Below are 21110 nucleotides of genomic sequence, written 5' to 3' on the forward strand. Positions count from 1 at the left end.
CGGCACCGGCTCCAGCTCCGCCCGCAGCCCCCGGGAACCCGCCCCGCACCGGCAGGACCTGGCACCGGCCCCAGCCCCGCACTGCGGGAGTGATGACCGGCACCGGCGGCGCCGGAGGCACCGGCGGCACCGGCATCAGCAGCGCCAGCGCTGCGCCGGCACTGGCACCATCACCGGCATCACGGCACAGCCGCTACATCGGCGGCACCGGCAGCGGCTCCGGTGCTGCACCGGAACCGGCATCCCCATCACCCGGCACCGGCAGCAGGCGCGGGCAGGGCACGGAGCCAGCCCCGGGTGCAGGCGGCACCGGGAAGGTGTCACCCTGTCACCCCCAAAGCAGTGACCGGTGAGGGACAGGGACAGCCACTGCATCTCCCCCCGCCCCGTTCTTGGGACACCCCCGTGTCCCCTTCCTGTGCCACCCGCGGCATAAGCCACCCGTGTCCCCCTGTCCCCGTGGCCGCTGGGTGCCAGGGCAGGACCAGGGGCATGCGGGGACAGCGGCACCTTGTCCCTGTGGTGGCCCGATGGCAGGGGACAGCCAGCTCCTGGAGGGGCCATTCCGAGTCTGTGGGAGGCACAGCCTCCACTCGGGGCTCAAATTCAGCACTTTTGGCTTTCTCAGCCCGGCCGTGCCCTGCTGTGCTGGGAGCTGGGTGTGAGGAAATGCCGGGGCTGGCTCGGAGACCCCGAGCACCAGGAGCTGGGAAAGGGGATCCCTGCAGCAGGAGCACCCCGGCTGGGAAAGGGGATCCCTGCAGCAGGAGCATCCTGGATGGGGACACGGCCAGGACTCCCAGCCTTGCAGAGAAGGGGGTGCTGGACACCCCACACTTGGCAGGACACAGGGCAGCTGGAAATGGGGCTGCTCACAGTGGGGCTGGGGAGCAAGGGGGGCACCAAGGGGTCCCTGAGGACTCTGCTGCCCCCACGCTGTGGGTGTGCAGGAATGGGGCCCTTGGGGCTGCAGCACTCACGGGGACTGCCCTGCCCAGAGGGAGGAGGTGACTCTGATGTTGGGGTACCCCCGAGCACACAGTGGTGAGTGGCGTTCCCAGCCAGGTGCCCTGCAGGGTCCCAGACCCTCCTGAGCATGGAGGGGCTCTTGGTGCCACACCAGAGGGGCCCATGCTCAGACCCTGCGGTGAGGGAGCCCCCGGACTCTTCAGCATTCTTGTGGTGTGAGTACAGTGCCAAGGAGGGCACAGAACTCCACTCTGGGGGTGCAGACAGCAGAGCCCCCCTCCCTCCTGACTCTCCTCGGGGACAGTCACACATTTGGTGCTGCCTAGCCAAAGGGAGCCTGAAGCACTGGCTCAGGCTGCTTGCCCAACTCAGGGCTCACCCCGGGGGTGTCACAGGCTCTGGGACGTGACCACGATGGCCCCCATGAGCTTTGCACGGCCCCACAGACACCACGGACACAGGGATCAGCACATCTCAGTTTAATCCCACACCTCATCCCAGCGAGGTTCCCTCCCCCCCCACCGACACCGCCAGCGGCATCCTGCAGGGCACAGCCCTGTGCCCAGAGAGGAGCAGTTCACGTCCAGGGCTCAGCCCCGCTACGGCAGCACCACGATCTTCTTCTCCAGGGTCTGCGGGGGGAACAGGACCCTCCTCACGGCGGCGTCCAGCTCCTCCAGCGCCAGCTGCGCGTGCAGCACGGCGGCGGCGTCGCGCTCGGCCGCGGCCACGTGCTTCAGCAGGCGGTACAGGTCCCGCAGCACGTCCCGCAGCACCTGGGCACGGCACGGGGCAGGGCCGGGTCAGCACCGCCCCTGGGCAGGCTGGCACTGCCCCTTCCCCGGGCACCCACCAGCCAGCCCCCCGTGACTCGGTTTCCCCGCAGCACACCGCGGTGATCCCGCAGCCCGGGGGCGCGGGGGCACGTCGGGATCCCGGCCGTGGGGATTCCCCCGGGGAACCGGCTGGTTCCCCCGCGGGAGCTGAGTCCCAACACGCTCCTTACTGGGAACTGCGGAGGGAGGCCGCGGCGTGGAAAAACCGGGCATTTCCAAGGCAAATCAGTATGAACAACTCCCACAGCTCCCCAGAGCTGGCACTGCCCCAGCATGGCGTGGCACTGTCCATGGCACAGCCCAGCAGCTCAGAGGGACACCCCACAAAGCCCACCCTTCCCCAGGATCTGCTGAGGGAACCCCTTACTGGGGGATGCCCAAACTGGGCATCTCAGTCCCTTGGGACTTTCCCTGGAAGCCGCTTGGGAATGAGCCCTGCAGCCCCTACAGAGCACGGGCCCTCCCCAAGGTGTGCCCAGGAGCCCCCTGGGGGCTGTCCCTGCCCCAGGGACCGGCAGGGCTGACCCACCTCAGTGACCTTCTCACTCAGCCCCCGCAGCAGCAGCACCACCACGTGCACGGCGGCTCTTCGCACTTCAGCCTCGGGGTCTGTGCGGGCTATGGCTGTCACACAGCAGGTGACCTGTGGGGACAGGGCAGGGGGCATCACCAGGGGCTGAGAGACGCAGGGGATCCCGTGGAGCAGCCACTGCCGTGCTGGCAATGCCCCAAGAACGAGGATGGGACCCTCGTGCCCTGCTGGGTGCGGGCTCCCAGCAGCTCCCCCAGGGCCAGGCAGCACATGGATGCTGTACAAGAGTCTGTATAAAAATCAGGCAGAGCCAAAGGAATCTAATTAAATCCCGGCAGTGACAGCCGGGAGAATTAGCAGAGCTCGCACCTTCCCGAAATAGCAGCGTGTGGCTCACTGGCACCGCATCAACTGCCGGGATCCACCGGTGCCGAGCGGGAACGGAGCAGCCCCGGTGCCAAAGCCACGGTGTCTCACTCCAGGAGCACCGGAGGGGGCGGGCTGTGAAGCTCCCGTGGGGCACAGACCCATGGCTCCAGGGCTGCTGGGCCCTGGGGGTCGCGCTCACCCCACTAGGATCTTCCAGCAGCTCCCAAAGCTGAATCTCACCCACAGCCTGCAGCCGGGGCGGGTGAGGGCCAGCTCCTGATACTGATGATAACCATCATGATAATTAAGATAACGGGAGAGTAACAAGGTGTCATTAAGCGGGAGGTGTCTCTGGCAGGCACCACTTGTGCCCCCAGGACTCCTCTGGCAATGGCTGCCATGGGTGGAGCAGGCACCAAAACCCAGGGCTAGAAGGCTGGAACCTCCCTAGTGTTTGCTTCAGGCCCCCGCAATATCAGCCATTATCACTCATGTCCTTAATGGAAATGTCCCGTTTCCATATGGAAAGGTCCCATTTCCACGTCCCCAGCAGCCCAACCATGTGCTAACACATGCAGCGTTAAGGAGCGGCCCGCCGCTCCCCAGGCAGGGTGAGGGTCAGGATGGGGCCGTACCTCGTGGATGATGGATCCCAGCTGGAAGCCCAGGTGCTGGCAGAGCTCGCCCAGGTTGGAGAGGCTGCTGGCCCTCAGGGCCCCGTCGGGATCGCGGGCCCCCCGCAGGAAGGCGCGGATCAGCGGCTCCCGGTGCCGGAACACCATGTCCCCTGCCAGAGAGCAGAGCCCGTGTCACCCTGCCTGCCAAAGCTCCTCCGGGAACAGAGGGGTGGGGCAGCTGCCTTGCAGCACCACTCAACAGCTGCATGCAACATCTGGAGTGCGGCTGTGCCCCCAGCACACACCCCGTGGCACAGAACCTGGGGCTCTTTGGCACATGCCAGTCCTCCCATGGGGTCACTCACGGTTCTGCAGACACACCGAGTGTGAATCTCAAATTCTGACATCACCCAGACCCAAGCCCCTGCCCCAATTAGCACACAGAGGTGCTGTGGAGGTGTGAGCTGCTAATGAGAGCTCACAGCCGTGCTCAGCATCCACAACCATCCCAGGAGTGTGGTCACCCCACAGCAGCTGTGAGCCCCACGGTGTGGACACACCTCCTTGGGCCTTGAGGGCTGGAAAGAAAGCTCCAGAAGGCCAGCTGGCCTGTAAATTCTATGTTTTTCCAGCTCTCTCAAGCGCTGGAAACTCCTTGGACAATGGTGTCCTGCAGCAGGTGGAGGCACTGGGGTGGATGCTTGGGATGCCCCAGGGTGTGGGGACAGGAATGATCCTTGGGGCAGTGGAAGCCCCCATCACCCTGCACGTGGGGGCTCAGGCTGGGGACTGGCACAGGGTGGGGGAGCACAGGGCAGCCCTGTGATGCCAAGGACTTGCTGGGGATGTCTCATGCTCTGTGCCTGCACCCCAGGACATGGAATTACAGCAGTGTGAGCAGTGCAGGGTGCTCTGAGTGGGATCCCCTCCACAGCCAGCAGTGCACCAGCCTCTGTGCCAGACGGCTACAGAGGGGGCATGCAACACTTCCCTTCCCCTCCTGGATAGGGAAAGCCACTCCAGTGGGACAGAACACAGGGCTGGGCACAGGGCAGGAGCGGGGCACGATGGTCCCTTGGCAGAGCAGGAGAGCTCAGAGCCACAGAGAGCTGTGGAGGGATCCTGGAAACATCCCTGCTCTCAGGTGCTGAAGCTCTGCAACAGGAACAACCTGGTGCAATTTGTTCTATAAATACGCCGGCGAGCCGGGACGCGCCGGAGCAGCTCCTGGGGCACCGCGGGGAGAGCCAGGGCAGGACATGCCACTGTCCCTGGGGCAGGACGTGCCACCATCCCCGGGGCAGGACGTGCCACCATCCCCGGGGCAGGATGTGCCACCATCCCCGGGGCAGCTGCCAGGGACAGCCTGCACCCAGCCAGACACTGGGACACTGCCTGGGGAGCTCTGGGACTGAGGGGCTCTGAGCTGGTCGCTGGAGCCCCACAGGACACAGTGGGATGTCCTGAACCAATCCCAGCAGCGAGGATGGATGGTGGCACAGCCTGGCACCGATGCCACAGCTGGCAGAGCCCAGGGATGCCACTGGTGCCAGGGAATGTGGCACAGGGGCATGCCCAGCCAAGGCACAGAGTGCCCACCCAGTGACCAGGGAGCTCTGCCCGGCTGCCCAGCACCATGGACACTGCTGCCACCTCCCTGGCCATGCACAGCTCCAGCTGTGTGCTCTGCTGGCCAGGCCTCCTCCACAGAGGCAGACGAGGCATTTTAGGACGTGTCCCAACAGCAGATGCCAGAAAGGCATCATCCAGCTTCCACCTCTGAGCCCGGCGTGTCCGGGCGCTTCCCGGCAGTCTCCAAGGCCGGTGCTGCCGACCGAGGGGATGGGGGGCTGCTGGCAGGACCCCTCACCCTGCCCCTGGTCTGACAGGACCCCTCACCCTGCCCCTGCTGCTGGCAGGATCCCTCACCCTGCTCCTGCTGCTGCCAAACCCCAGCCAGCTTCTCTTGGGCTTTCAAACCCTTCTCACCCTCTGACAACAAAAGTCCCCTGTGGGCTTTCCCCCCTGGTAATGGTGAGGCCGAGCAGTGCTGTGGCTGCTGGCAGCGGGCAGTGCCAGGGACTCACCCAGTGCCCGGGTGACACGCATCAGCACCTCGCCCAGCTTCATCCTGGTGACAGCAGCCATGGTGTCCTCCTTGCCCTGTGCTGGGCGCTCATACTGTGCCAGCAGGACGGGCAGAATCCGCTCTGGATACTCACTGGAGAGCAGGGCAACGCCTGCAGGGGAGAAAAGCTGCAAAATCAGTAAATTTAGCAGCTGGCAGCAGGTGTCCACTCCCTGCTGCTGGGTATGCCCTTTGACCAGTGAGGACTTGATGGGCACTGCAGCCAATGCTTGGCACAGGGTCTGGTCGCTGCTCCCAGCTCTTGGCCATCAGCACACGGTGCCAGCGTGTCTCTGTCCCTGCTGGATTTACCTGGCCCAGACTGGGAGCAGGAGGCAGTGTGTGCTGCAAGCCCGCTGCATCTCCCTGGGGCTGATGAGAGACCAGATCCCAGATGCAGGGATCCATCCACTCTCCAGCTCCAATGCCCTCCCCTGAACACACCCCAGCCCCTCAATGACTGTCTCATCATGAGGGGCCCAAAACTGACCCCAGGATTGCAGGTGTGATGTCCAGCACATCAGGAATACACCACTGAATACACCAGCAGTGCCACAACCCCTGGCTCATGCCCAGCCCTGCTGCTGTGCCAGGGAGCAAGTGGGACATGGGGACCCATCTGGCACAGCCCCCAGGCCTGTGCTTGGCACGGCACGGCTCGGCAGGGCACAGGTGCTGGTGAGTCAGTGCTGCAGGAACCCACCAGGGTTAATCAGGGCAGCTGCAGCGTGTTAATCACTGCACGTTAATCACTGCACTATGTTAATCACTGCACGTTACAGCCTTTGTGCTGCAGCTCCCGGCAAGGACAGGCCCGGCCCTCTCAAGACCGTACAGGCAGGGGAAGCACGGCATGAGCTCCTTTCCCAGCTGCTGCCAAAGGTTACCAACCCCACGGCAGCGGTGCCAGCGTGGCTGCGGGCCCGGGGCATGGCACACATCCCCTGCACGGAGCCCAGGGCACTGTGACCATGCAGTGTCACACAGGGCACACACAGTCACCGCTGCAGGAACACCTGCCTGCAATCCCACGGGCAGCCAGAGCTGTGGGGCTGTGCCGAGCGTGCTGGGGCAAGCACTGACCCGAGGGTTTCCTAGGAAGGGCTGTGAGTACTCAGCAGCTGCCACCTTGGCAGAGCCCTGAGGAAGCACCAGTGGGTGCGCCCCACGTCCTGGTCCTGTGCCAGCCTCAGCTGAACAGACCCCTCTGTGAGTGCTGGGGCTGTGCCCACGCTGCACTGGAACTGCAGCCCCAGCCTGCGGCACAGACCTGGCACAGGGATGGTGACCAGCTCCAGGGAGTAAGAATAACTGGGAGATGGAGTCTCCAGCGTCAGGAGCTCGGCATAGAGCCCACGTGTGGCCCCAGGCTTGATGGAACAGCACAAAGCCACAACCTGGGAGGGCAGGGGATGCCGAGCCCTCAGCCTGGCCATGGCTCTGCTGCTCTCCACTCCCAGGGCACAGCACAAACCCTCCCTGACAAAGGGCTGGCACTCGCCCCGACAGGCACTGCTCACCTTGGATGGCTGAGAGGTACACAAAGGCGTCCTCGTGCTGCACATTCTCCAGGAACACCTGGAAGGAAGGAAGCAAAGTGCCACCAGCAGTGACCCAGCAAGGCCAGAGGGCTCCAGTAATGGTGACCATCTCCAGCCTGATGGCCTGTCCAGCTCTGCTGGTGGGGACAGGGACCTGAGCAGGAGCCCGGTACCTGCAGCAGCTTCTCCTGCAGCCGAAGTGCCTCTGGATCCCTCTGGGTGACCAGGCTGGCGAGGTGGCGCAGGGCAGCAGCCCGGGCGGGGGGCTGGGGGTCGCAGGCTGACTCCAGCAGCTCCTGCAGCCCACCCGGGGCCGGGCCGTGGGCTCGGGGGGCTGCAGAGGCACCGGGCTCACAGGCCCTGCTCTGCCCCGTGCTGCTGCCGTCCCTGTGAGCAGGGGGGCTGGGGGCTCCGCCCGCAGGGCTCCGTGCCGCCGTGCCAGGCTGCGTGCCCAGCAGCCCGTGGGCAGCGGTGCCCAGCGAGCCGGCCGAGCAGGCGCCGTGGGTGAGGATGGCGATGCGCAGGTCCGAGGCCAGCTCCTGGGTCAGGGGCTCGGGGTAGCTGCGGGACAGCTCCTCCAGCAGCGGCACCAGGCGCTTCAGCACCGCGAAATCGCCGGATTTCAGCTGGCAGGGAGAGGGGCAGCGCTGGCTGTTAGCCATGGAACGAGGGGCCACTCCCTGGCATGCTGCCTGGAGGGTGGGCACGGGGCATGGGGGTGAGGAGCCCCAGAGCCCCATCCCCAGGTCGGGAACTGGGCTCTGGGCACCACGAGCTCCTCTCAGCCCAGTGCCAATCCCAGCCCTGGCAGCAGCCACGGGACAAGGCGGGAAGCATGTGAACCTGAAGAACAGCAGGGTCTGGGTATGGGGACCAAGCCAGGGACATCCCTCCCACCAGCTCTCCAGCACAGTTCCACACAAAGCAGCCTCCCTGTCCCGTGCAGCTCCCCAGCACAATTCCACACAAATTCAGTGCCACACTTGCCATAAATCCTGCCTGGAAGGACGCTCCCAGCACAGCAGCCATGAGCTGTCCTGAGCTGGAGCAGCTCTTGCCCTAACCTGGATTTAACTGCTAAAATCTGGGATGTGAGGCCTGGAAAAGGGTGCTTCAGCAGAGATTTTGGATGATTGCATAAAACCCCTTGCCTGCTGAAACCCAAACAGCTCTGCAGCTCCTTCCAAAACCTTTCACATTCCGTTTTCCAAATTATGTCACTCCCATTAACGCAAAAGTGGGAGCAGGAACTCAGCTGGGAGGGGCCCACTGCAGCCACAAGACTCTGGCTTTAACTTCCCTTCAACTACAGTTCTTTTCCCAGTATTAGAAATTTAGCAATAAGAGCCAATAAATAATCTTTTTCTGTTAACAGCTGGATCTTCCTTAGGGCAAATCCAGGGATGAAACAACACCAGCAGCTCTGTGATGGCAGCACGTTAATGGAAGTGCCATTGCTCCCCATGGCAGCTCACTGACTGACACAGAGCTCATATATATATATAGGCATTACAAGGTAACTGAGAGATATAAATAACAATATAAATATGTATAAAATGTAAATATAAAAGTATAAGGGGATTTTCAAGGGTACAGCCCACACGGGAAGTTCACAACACTCTGCAGCCAGAGTCTGTGACCCTGTGGGGATGCAGAGGGTGCAGGGCTGGTTTTTAAAGATGCTCTATGTGACTGCACTGTTCTGACAGTGCCTTTTTAGGAGAGATTATCAATTAGTTAATTGGGCTCTTGCGGGGTGCCGTGCTCTGACTGAATCCTTGGTCAGCACCCTGGCACCGCCCCAAGGAAAAAAATTGTATATCTTTATCTCTAGATGTATTTACAGGCTGTGACCGAGCAGGGACCCCGAGCCAGGGCATCCAGCTGTGCCACTGCACCCTTGGCTGGCCATGGCAGTGCCAGCCCCACACCCCACACCCCAAACCCCACACCCCTCACCTGGACGGCCCCGCCGAGCACGGCGGCCACGAGCCCCATGGCCATGGCGAGGGTCTGCGCCTCGGCCGCCGCGCCGGGGCCCCGAGCAGGGTGGGCACAGGCCCGCTGCAGCACGGCTGCCAGGAACTGCTGCACCTGCAAGGGAATGGCATCAGCAGCAGGGACAGCCCAGGGCAGCCCCTGCAGCTCCTGCTGCCTCTGAGCCCAGCCGAGGGTCCCTGTCACACACAGCCCCCAGCACAACCCCACACAAACAGCACAGTCCCACACAGAGTACCCCCATTCCACACAGCTCCCCAGCACAACCCCACACAAACAGCACAATCCCACACAGCTCCCCAGCACAAGCCCACACAAATTCAAGGAGTGCTCAGACCCTGCTCTCAGGGATGCACAGGGTTGCATTACTGGGGTGTCTGTTCAGGGCCAGGAGTTGGACTCAGTGATCCCGGTGGGTCCCTTCTAATTCAGAATATTCTGTGATTCTGTAATTCTGTGAAACCCTTCCCATTTTCCTCCTGTTGCTGCTCAGCCAAGTCATGTCCACAACTGGGACACGGTGATGGTCAATCCGGGGGGGACTCTCAGCTGCAGAAGCCCCCCTGGGGCTGGAGGAACAGGGGGATCCCAGCTCCATCCCTGCCTCCTGCCTGGCTCCACCATGGGATGGAAGCTGGGATAGTCCCAAAGGGGAGCTCAGGGTGGGTGTGTATGGAACTGCCCTAGGCAAAGGCTTGGAAATCCCAGAGCCAGGGAGCTCCAGCCCCTATCTGCAATTCTCCCACCAGCCTCCCCCTTATCCTGCACAGCTGACACCCCAGCTGAGCCATTTCCTGTGTTCTCACCTACTTTGGGATCTTTCCCACAATATTTTTATTCCACATGTAACGATCCTGCCTGGTTGGCATTGGCCTTCTCCACACTTGGCACCAACACCTCTGATCCCACAGGCGTCCTGCCTTCCTAACAGATCCTGAAATGAGGGAGTTGATGTTCTCCACGCCTTATCTTCTCCCAGACAAGCCTGGGAAGGGTTTGGATCAGGGTCACTCCTACCTAACAGGTGTGTTGCAACAGAGGAGGAACTACTGTGTTCCTCTTTCAGAAAACAAAGCATGAGGGCGACAAGGTCCTCTTGCACCAAATTCCAAACTTCCACCCCCAGGGCACTGGGTGCAGGCAGGATTTCCTCCTCAGCTGCCAGACTCCTTAAGCAAGGAGGGAGGCTGTGGGAAAAGGCTGCATAAAAGGCTGCATAAAGGGCTCAGGTACCTGCTGGGATAATTACTCCAGAGAAGAAATTCCATCAAATAGCAAGCAAGTAAAAAAAATTGGAATATTTGCTCTCACAACACAGTGACACACGAGCTGGAGGTGTTGAAGTTATATTTAATATTAAAAAAAAGGAAAATTGTGAATAAATTAACAGTAGATTGCAACTGCAAAAAATTTAAACTTAAAAAATAATCTAGAAAAAAAAATTTTAAAGTGGGAGGGAAAAAAAGAAAAATAAAACACTGGGGCACGGCTATATCTCAGGCAGGAGGAGAGAATCCTTGGTGCAGTGAGGAAATCAAGCTGACCTTGGTTATGGAGGAGAATACATAAATAAAATAAATGTGCAGCTGGGGGGGCACAGCAGCTGCTGCTCCTGGGCTCCAGCTTTGGGAGGATGCACCCCACTTGTTCCCAGCCCATTAGGGCCCCCCAAACACCCCAGGGAACCCCCGAGTGCAGAACCTGCTCAAAGCCTGTCCCTGCCCAGCCCGGGGCCTCGCTGAAACACAACCCAGGCAGGAGGATAATGGATTTCTTGTCTGCATTTCTCTGGTGGTGGGTTTGCATCCCAGACTCCTGGCTGGACCCTGGCAAAGCCCTTCCCCATTTCCCAGCGCCTCTGGGCCCGGCGGGTGGGTGTGATGGAGGCAGGTGGGGACAAAGCTGGGCTGGCCGTGTCCCCTCTGCTGCTGCCGAGCACACAAAGGCTCCTTTGTCCCGCAGGAAACGTGAGGAAACCTGCCTGAGCCATGAACAGCCCTGCCCACGGCAGCACGGGGAGCTGGCATGGCCAGGGCACTGGGGAAACAGCAATAAACCCCAGCAGGAGGGAGCTGAAAGGCACAGGATCTGCAGGGATCTGCAGGGATCCAGAGGGGAGTGCCAGGCTGCCCTCGGTGCCAGCTGCCTTCCAGATGACCCCATCCAGGACACGCTCAGGGGGAAAGATTGTAAATATCCTTTTTGGGGCCAAGGGGCACCAGTGGCCTTTGAAATTACAATATTTAATAAATTTGGCACTGCCCACTCATGAATGTAGGAGCACAGTTGTGCCAACCAGGTTGCTCCCATCCAACCTGGCCTTGGGTACCTCCAGGCATTGCACAGCCACAGCTTCTTTGGGCAACCTGTGCCAGGGCCTCAGCACCCTCACAGGGAGCAATTTCTTCACTGTTCCCCTTCTAACCCTGCCCTCTGTCAGGGGGAAGCCATTCCCCTTTGTCCTGTCACCCCCTTGTACAACAAGGTCCCTGTCCAGCTCTCTGGGAGCTCCTGTAAGGACTGGAAGTTTCTCTGAAGGTCACTCTGGGCCCTCCTCTTCCCCAGGCTGAGCAATCCCAGCTCGTTCAGCCTTTGCTCCTGGCAATGTTCAGCCCTTGCCCCTGGCAGAGCTCAGTTGATGCCCCCAGGCTCTGCCCACCAACCTGCTCGATGTCAGTGAACACGGTGTCCGAGACGCCCTGGCACAGCGCGGCCACCAGCTGCAGGACCAGCAGCTTCCTCCCCTGCCTGGCCTGGCGCTGCTCCAGCTCCAGCAAACTCCCCCCAGGCTCCACAGCTGGGTTTGGAGCCTCCTCATCCTCCGCAGCCACCTGAGTCAGCTCCTGCCGGGAAGGGAGGGCAGGCACGGGTTAAACATCGGGTTAAACATCGGGCCAGCAATGCCAGGTGAGTCCTCACACCACCACCACCCTGCAGCTGCTGGATGAAGGGTTCTGAGAGCTGCCCACAGCTCCTGGCTGTCCCATCCCTATCCCCTCCTGGGACTATGGGCTGGGGAACAGAATCCCAGTCCAACCCAGGCCTGGGGGGAAGCGTGGGGGCTCCAAGTGAGATCAAAGGAAGCAGGTATGGATGGGGCCCCTCTTCTGGAGCCAAGGAAGCAACAGGGATTATTCCCAGCCTCCAACACACTTCAGACATGCTCCTGTAGTTAAAACAGCCCAGGGGGAGGATGAGGGTTAACCCCTTCAGGGACAGAGCTGCTCCCACTCCTTGGCTCCCACCCAGCACACAGGGCTGCTCCAGCACACGCTATGCCCCAGGACACACAGGGGAAGATCCCCTTTTGCCTTCTGCTTGTCCAGGGAACCCCTTCCCACAGGCATGCCCCAACCAGGGCCTGGCTGCACTCACCTTCAGGCAGTGGATGAAGAAGTCTCCAGCCAGACCACTCTTCTGGCAGTGGGACAGGAGCTCCACCAAGCTCTCCACATGGCACTGCTCCAAGGAGATCTTCTGGTACAGGGCCTCATCTTCATCGCTGGAACAGGGTCAGGTTGTGCTGCATCACCAGCACAAACACCCCCAGAACCCCCTGGCACCCAGCCTGCAGGGCATGGTGAAATCCCAGGCTGCATTTCCCTGGAAGCCTTCCTTCCCAGCACTTCCCAGCACAGCCTGGAGGCAGCTGAGCCAAACACTGCCCAGGTCATTTGGGCTCTGCTTATTAACTAACCTGCACTCATTAACACAAACCATGAGCCCAAAACATACATTTCATCCAGCCCATAAACACCATGATTAGTGCTGGGTAAGTCAGGCAGAGCTGTGGCAGCAGGGGCATGGGCAGAGCCAGTATGGAACACGTTTAAAGTAGTCCCAGTTTAAGCAAGGCAGGGCTGCTTCTAATTCTGGCCCTGCAGTACCTAAAGTTTGTAAAAAGGCTGGAGAGGGACTTTGAGCAAGGGCATGGAGTGACAGGAAAGCGGGAATGGCTTCCCACCGACCAAAGGTGGGTTAGATGGGATAATGGGAAGGAATCCTTCCCTGTGAGGGTGGGGAGGCCCTGGCAGGGGCTGCCCAGAGCAGCTGTGGCTGTCTTATCCCTGAGTGCCCAAGGCCAGGTTGGACAGGGCTTGGAGCACCCTGGGATAGTGGAAGGTGTCCCTGTCCATGGCGTGGGCAGAACAAGATGAGCTTTAAGGTCTTTTCCAACCCAAACCAGTCTGTAATTCTAACTCAGGCCAGGAAAAGCTTGAAAAGAAGCCAAACCAAACGTATTTGTGGGGATTTTGCTGCAGGAGCCCCCGTCTCCCAGCACACCCCTGGCACAGCTGTGCCCCTGCCTGCCCCCAGTGCTGCCCTGGCAGCTCACAGCCCCTCTGTTCAAAGCCAGCCTCCTGCTGCTGGGCATCCCAGCCTGCGTGGCTGGAGACTAAAGGCTGCAGTTAACTCCCAGCACGGGCAGCTCTGCCTCCACTCAGAGGCCATCTGCCCACACCAGAGGAGCTCCGTGACGCTGGCACTGCCACCGTCTGTGCTGTGACCGTGCCACCTGTGCCCGGGGGACTCTGCTCATGGTGTCACCACACAGGCTGGGGCTGGGGGCTGGAATCTGGGGGGTGTTGAGATTGGAAAGGCACATCCCCTTCCCAGACACTGCACAGCAGGCAGGAGTGCACGGCAACGCTCAGGTGGAGCGTGATGCTTTGTGCGGCTGCAAGTCCGAGCTCTGCACCATGCCCAGGGAACCTGGGGGCTGTGCTGGCTCTGTGGAAGTGCCACCTGCCTGAGCCTGAAGGGATGAGACCCTGTGGGATGGCTCTGGCAGCCCCTGCTTTGCCCAGGCTCTCTGCCAGGCAAGCCCTGGGTGCCCAGTGACTCGGGCACTGCCCCACAGCACTCACCTGATGGTTTCCTGCAGGACGACGGCAGCGCCGCCCTCGCTGCCCACCTGGAGCTGGCACCGTGGGTGCAGGGTGGGCACGTGGCCGCTCAGCCCAGCCAGGCCCCCCAGCACAGCCAGGGCCTGCTCCCGCTCTGCCTTCTCCAGGAACCACAGCAGGATGTCCTGGCACGGGGAGCTGCCAAGGGGAAAGGAGCCAGTGGTGACACTGCTGTGCCCACTGCACCCTCCCTGCACAGCTTTGGGATGAAGGACATGGCTGGAGTGCCCTGGAGCAGCCCTCCCTGGGATGCTCCAGCTCCTGGCTCTGGCAGCTGAAGCATTTGTGCCTGTTCTAAGGGAATCAGCAGCACATCCTGCCCTTCTGGCGCTCCCAGATGGAAGGATTTGGGCTCCTCCACACTTCAGGCTGGCAAGGAAGCGCTGTGAACACCCTTGGCACGCCCTGCCTGCGCCTCACGCCGAGGTGACAAGGGCTGGTGGCAGTGCCAAGGGAGAGGAGGAAGGAGATGGGAGCACTGAGGTGGCACGGGGAGCCCTGCCAAGGGAAGAAGCAGGTTAATGAGCTGGAGCAGCCGCACCGGGCCGTGCCAGGGGTCTGGAAACCCGAGCACTTCCAGGCAGCTGTGGGTTCAGCCATCCCTGCCAAATTCCTGAGCAGAGGAAGCAGTGACTGCTGGCCCAGCAGCAGCAGCTTGAGCCTGGCGTGTCCCACAGCTTGTCACGGCACTCGCTGCTCTTCGGGGTGATTAACGAGGCCTTTAATATTAAACAGCACAGGCTGTGTGTGCACACACCTTTTAGGGAAAGCCTGCACACGCCAGCATCACCAGAGCACTGTGTAATCCCACCAGGAATGCTTTCACCAGGCTGGTCCTAACTCCTGGGAAAGCCTGGGGGACCAAGGAGAGAGGACAGCCAGCACCGGTCACCCCTGTCCCTGCCACGGCTGGCACACGTGGTGCCTCCCACTGTACTCCAGTCACAAGGAGCTGGGCACAGTGTGGGCATCAGCTGCCAGGATTGTACCAGAACAGTGATCCCAGATTGGAGAATGATCCTGTACTTCCAAGAGGCAGTGCTTACACTGTTTTCCCAGTTTTTATGCCATTTGTAGACCCCTCCATCCAGTTTCCAGCATCACTCCCTCCATCCATGGACAACCACAATCCCTGCTCCAGGCAGAGCCACCCTGTGCTCTGAGGGCACGCTCAGTTCTACACAGAACACCCTGGCTCCAGGGAAGACAAAAACTAACGTGAGAACGGGCTGCCAGTGAGGCTGTGTGCCTGCCTGGGGCTGCTGCCTGCTTGGAACAGAGTGCTCTGGGGTGAGGAGGAGGATCTGTGCTCCTGCCTGTACCCCGTGGCTGCTGGAGGAGGGAGAGCCCAGCAGATGAAACCCCAGCAGAGCACAGAGGCTCCCTTACCGTAAGTATGACACATTGTGCCTGGCGAAGGAATAGAGGGAAAACACCACTCCCAGGACTGGCTGCAGGGATCCCAGCAGCAGGCTCGAGCTGTCATTGCCAACCACAAACACCTACAGAGGGAGACAGGGGCACGGGGAGGGGAGTCAAACACCTGCAGGGCAGAGGGGAGCCCAGGAACACGTCTGAGCACAGGGCAGCTGCCAGGGAGGGTGGTGGAGGGCTCTCAGCCTCTTCCCTCAGTCTGGAGGCTGCCTTCCCTGATTGTGCCACATTCCCTATTAAAACCTGCCTTCAGCACCACCTTTCTCTAGGAATTTGCTTAACCACAGCAGGGCTCCAAGCTACAGGAAGGCTGCAGGCAGTTTTTGGGAAGTCTGCTGCTCAGGAGTCCCCTGGCAGGAGCAAAACTTCACTGACTGACTGCAAATCTCAAACACAGAGATCAGTCACCAGCAGGGCAGCTGGGCTGGTGGGTGCTGAGCTCAGGCTCTGGGCTGCTCAGGCTCTGGGAATGTTGTTGGTGCTCAGGGGAGCATTACAGGGGCTCTGGGGACGCTGTGGAGGCTCTTGGGGGGTTGTAGAGGCTCTTGGGGGGGCTAGAGGGGCTCAGGGGTGACTGCAGAGCCCTGCTCCTCCCCTGCACCTCACCCAGCAGCCTCCCCAGAGGCTGAGAAATGGTCCCCAAGGGCCCTGCCCTGCTGCAGTGCTGCACACAGAGTTGTTTTCATGTGCTAATCCCCACGGAGCCATTCCTCCTCCCCAGACCCTTGTGTACACAAAGGCTCCCGATGAAGCCCCAAGGATGGTTTCTCACTAAGCATCAAATGACACTTGTTAGGCAAGGAACCCCCCCTCAAACCTGGGGTCCCCTCACTAATCTGGCTGCTGTCAGGCCCCCAGTGCTCTGCCATTAAGGAGGGACCCACCCCAACCCCCCCAGCACTGCTCTGGGAGGGAGCAGCCCTCCAGACCGGTCTCTGCCTGCCAGCCAGTTACAACAGATCATTACTGGGAAAATACACAACAATTCCAGCATTTAAGAGCTTAGCCTGCCCCGGGGCATGCCAGGAAGCAAGTCACCAGCTCCTGAAATCTGAATTCCTGGAGTGGAGATGTCCTTGTGGGCTGGAACGGCGCAGCAGGAAGCTGCTGGAGCCTGCAGGGTGGCACTGGGGTTACTGGGGGGATGGCAGGAAATGAGTTATGAGGGGAGCTGTCACAGGAGACACCTCCACAAAGCCCTCACCCTTCACAGGAAGCACAAGGATGGACCTCAATGCCAAGATCTGTGCTCTAAGGAAAGCTCAGAGCTCCTCACAGGGCCTAAGGGGGCTCCAAGGGGCTGGAGAGGGACCTTGGACAGGGGATAGAGTGACAGGACAGGGAACAATGACTTCCAACTGCTAGAGGATGGGCTGAATGGGATACTGGAAGGAATCTTTCCTGTGAGGCTGGGGTAGTCCTGCAGATGAAGACCAGACAACTGAGCATGACTGCAGGAGACACTGACTGGGTTTGTGTGGCCCAGCACACACTGAACTGCTCACCAGGTCTCAAAGCAGCCTTTTCTCACCCAAAGCAGACATGGTACCTTGAGCACATCTTCCACACAGCTGCCCAGCTCTGCCTCTGGCACCAGCACAGCCCCTGCTGTCAAATCCTGCAGTGCCAGCTCTGAAAGCAAAGGGCACACACATGAGCCCCCCAAAACAGCCCAGAACTGCACTCCCTGCACCCCAAAGCACTCCCACAGCTCCCTTCCCTCCCCATGGGAACAGAGCAGCCCTCAGAGTTAGCCATCCTAATTGTGCTGAAGTGTCATAAACCCCCAAGGAGACAGGGAAATAACACAGACCACAACTCCATTATGGATGATTCCCCAGAGAGCTGCTGGCCAGTGTGGGGAACCAGAACAAGGATGTCAGACTGGGAGAGGCTCCCAAGGAGCACGGGGCAGAGCCAAACTGCTCAGCTGCCACGCTGCAGCGACTGCACTCAAACAGGGGCAAACACGGGGTACCCAGACAAACTGACAGGGTCAGCACAGGGAGCTGGGCTGCCACACTGCCCAGCCTGGCCTGAGAAAACTCGGAGGGAGCGACAAAAACCAGTGAGGAGCAGAACCAAAGGCTTGCCCAGCCCAAGCAGGTACCTGTGGCCTCGGAGCAGCGGCGCAGCGGCGCCAGCAGGGGCTGCAGCAGGAGCCTCTCTGCCAGCTGGGGCTGCTCCCTGGCCATGCTCAGCACCGTGCTGGTGGCCACACGCTGGAACTGCCGCGCTGCCACCTTGTCCTGCACGCGCAGCAAGTCCAGAACCTGCAAGGAAAGGGAAACAGGGATCAGCAGCCCCTCGGAGGGGACAGCCTGGCGCCTCCTGGCAGCCGAGGAGCCAGCCATGTGCTGCTTTGCTGGCAGCTGGCATGACATTCCGTGTGTGGAAGAGCCAGGGCCCTTCCCACACACGCAGGGCACCTCTCTGGGTCAGAGCAGGAGCCTGCACCACTCCCAGAGCCAAAGAGCTACACACAGAGCTCTGTGTAGCACAGTGACAAGTCCCTCGTGCGATCAGACATCATCACCCAGCATTTCAATAAAACATGGAAAATTCAAGAGTGGAAACGTCCTACTGCCAGGAAACCATCTCCACGTTGTGCTGGCTTGAGCCAGGCCACACTAGAGCAAAAGGAAGAGCCCTGGCACCCTCCAAGCTGAGAGCTGGCTCTGCATTCCCCAGCAGAGGGGACGAGGGACTTACCTGGGGGCACACCTGTCTGTAGTAGTCCTCGAGGGACAGGCACTGCTGGGGGCAGGCAGCCAGGATCTTCCCAACTGCATCACATTTCCTCCAGTCCAGAGCTGCTGCTTCAGCACCAGCACCACCTACAGCAGCAGCAGAAATCCTGGGTCAGCTCAACCCACGGCCAGCTCTGGCTGAAGCCAGGTGCTCCTAGCCAAAAATTGGATTTTGAGCTTTTATTGCTCTTTCAGAAGACATCTGAACTCAAGGATAGAAAGGGGAAAATTGCTGTGCAAGAGCCCTGATAATGGAAAGCAACTCCTACAGCCAGGTGGGTGAGCCAAAAGGTGGAGAGAGGTTGTGCTTGGGCGGTTGGAGTTGGCCAGATGAGATTTTGGCACAAAAAACCGTGGGATTCAGCTTGTGGAGAGCAACAGCTTCCTTCCCTGGCAGGACAGGGAGAGCAGGGGATGGGATGGGTCTCACTGTCCCTACAGCTCTCATAGCCCAGTGCCCAGCACAGCTCCCACCACACTGGCACTGGGACAGGGCACTCCCCAGGACTGATCTGGACACACACACTGTGTGACCCCATCGAGGCACAAACAGGCTTGGAGCCTTCCAGCGTGGCCCTCTAACACATGTGTATCCCAAATCAGAGCAGTCTGGGAGCTCGGCACAGTCAGGCAGTCTGTGTGTCACCACGTCACCTCAGCCTGGCACAAGCCAGCCCCTACACCCAGCTCTGTGGCTCTGCTCTTCTGGGGTGAACTGTCTCTAGACACCTCTGAATCTGTGATGCTGGGGCCCAGAGCCCCCCACTCACCGTCTGTGCCCTCCAGGACACCCCGAACCACGGCCTGCACCCCGCTGGGCCTCAGCAGCCTCTCGGAGAGCAGGTGCCCGCAGAGCCGCCGCAGCCAGCCCGGAGCCGCCCCCGGGCACCTCTGCAAGGCAGCAAAGGAGCAGGTGAGGAGCCTGCCTGCACACACCTGTGCCCAGCCCACCCTGGGCACAGCCCATGCTCTGACAGACAGCACAGCACACAGGCTTTGAATTGCTGCTTCATGCAGCGGCACAAAGCAAATCAGGAATTAACGAGAGGTCAGCCCTCAGGTGCTTAGCATGCTGTTCCATCTCTGCAAGTGTCCCAGGCCAGGCTGGATGCGGCTTGGAGCAACCTGGGATGGTGGAAATTGTCCCTGCCCATGATAGAGAGTGGAATGAGATGAACTTTGAGTTCTCTTCCAGGCCAAGCCATTCTGGGATTCTATGATTCTATTACAGGCATTTTCCCACGGGGACTTTCCTAAAACAACACTTAAGAGATTCCCCATCTCCTCCTCCCCAGGATGCTTTGGAACAGCCGCAGAGAGCAGCAGGTGCCCTGTGTCATCCCCCGAGCGGGAAGGGCGAGGTTTGGAGGAGCAGAGGCTGTGCTTGGCCGGGCACGGTGGATGTGCGTGCCAAGCCAAGGCGGCACGTGCGGCGATGACAGTCCCTGACACACCCGCACTCCGCTCCTGCCACACATCCAGCAGCCTCGCCAGCGCTCGGGGACTGGTTTTTAAGGTGTAAGAACATTTGCAGCGGAGCAGCATCCTCGGCGCGCGGTAACCACGGGGGTACGGACCGTGACAGCCCGGTGTCGGGGATGGCCCCGGGTACCTGCTTGGGCTGTCCCTGCAGGACGAGCAGCTCCTGCACGGCCAGCGGCTGGTAAACACGGTCCAGGATATCCCCCAGGGCTTCCCGGCACTGCGCTCGCTCCGCGTCCGAAACGCCCTGGAACAAAACACACCGGGGCTCTGATAAAACAGCTCGGTCCGGGCGGTGTGCCGGTGCCCCGCGGGCTCCCGTCGGCGGGCTCCGTGCCTCCCTTCTCTGACACGGGGCAGGACACGGGAGGCACCGCCGGAGGAGCGGGCTGGGACACGCACGGCACCCCCGGGGAGCGGGGCACGGGCTGCGAGTGCGGCACGGACCTGGCAGAGGGCGGCGGGGCCGTGTCCCAGCGCGCAGAGCCCGCACAGCAGCAGCCGGAGGTGCCGGGCGAGCAGCGGGGCGCCCAGCGCGGGCAGCCGGGCCAGCTCCACCAGCGCGGCCACGGCGGCGAACAGCCGGGCCCCGCGGCTGCCGGGCGGCGGCCCCAGCGCCGGCCCCGGCCCGAGCCCCGGCGGCAGGTGCGGCAGCAGCCCCAGCCCCACGGCGGCCCGCAGCGCCCGCCGCAGCGCCCGCTCCTGCCCCACGCTCAGCGTGTCGGCGCCGGGCGGCGGCGGCGCCCCGGGAGCGGCGGGGGCGGCGGGGGCGGCGGCGAGCGCGGCCAGGCGCTCCTTGAGGCACAGCAGCAGCGCCAGCAGCCCGCAGGCCGCCGCCCAGCCCGGCTCCGGGCCCGCCAGCCCGGCCGCCAGCGCGGGCGCCCGGGACAGCACGGCCGTCCGGAGCTGGCGCAGCGCGGCCCAGCCCGCTGCCCCGGACAGCCGCTCCTCCAGCGCCGCCGCATTCCTGCGCAATGTCTCCGGGCACAGGGCGCGCTCCTTGCCGGGCTCGGCGGCGCTGTCGCCATCAGCGGGCGGCCCCAACAGCAGCTCCAGCGCCTCCAACACACGGGCCGGCTCCGGGCCCGGCTGCGCGCCGCCCGCCATGTCCGGAGCGCTGTCGGTGAGCGCCGCCATGCTGCGGAGGGCAGGCAAGGGGCGGGGCCACCGCCGGCCGCCATGTTGGGGAGGGCGCGGGGGGCGGGGCCGCGCCGCTGCCGCCATCTTGGGGAGGTCGGGACGGGAGGAGGGCGCGGCCGGAGAGCGGGGCGGGACCGGGACCAGGACGAGGGACGGGAAATGGCTGCCAGTGCCGCCGTACGGGCTAGGTACGCTACTGGGGAGGAACCCTTCTCACTTGAGAGTGCTGAGGCCCTGGCACAGGTGCCTGGAGCAGCCTGGGACAGGGGAAGGTGTCCCTGCCCATGGCGGATGGAGTTCCATGATCCATAAGGTCTCTTCAAACTCCAACCCTTCCGTGGTTCTGCTTTCCCTATGGAAGGGGCCATGGCCACACCTGTACAGCAGGTAAAGCCTTTGAGCACCGG

The 21110-nt window shown here is 61.7% G+C and overlaps 1 protein-coding gene across 1 annotated transcript; it reads right to left on the reverse strand.

The window, feature by feature from the left end:
- Positions 1-1442: 1442 nt before the first annotated feature.
- Positions 1443-20700, reverse strand: TANGO6 (transport and golgi organization 6 homolog). The gene is made up of 17 exons (XM_054269629.1): positions 20011-20700; positions 19694-19810; positions 18852-18972; positions 18044-18168; positions 17442-17604; positions 16881-16963; positions 15287-15399; positions 13859-14035; positions 12366-12492; positions 11654-11833; positions 8952-9086; positions 7166-7618; positions 6972-7029; positions 5411-5563; positions 3342-3493; positions 2335-2448; positions 1443-1745 (listed from the first exon to the last, which is right to left on the reverse strand). The coding sequence occupies exons 1-17, from the start codon at positions 20698-20700 to the stop codon at positions 1569-1571; spliced, it is 3138 nt and encodes a 1045-aa protein (XP_054125604.1). The 3' UTR covers positions 1443-1568.
- Between the last annotated feature and the right edge of the window lie 410 nt (positions 20701-21110).

Source organism: Melozone crissalis, unplaced genomic scaffold (assembly GCF_028551555.1).
Source record: "Melozone crissalis strain CALT ecotype California unplaced genomic scaffold, PUWL_Pcris_2 ptg000007l_1, whole genome shotgun sequence".
NCBI lineage: Eukaryota > Metazoa > Chordata > Aves > Passeriformes > Passerellidae > Melozone > Melozone crissalis.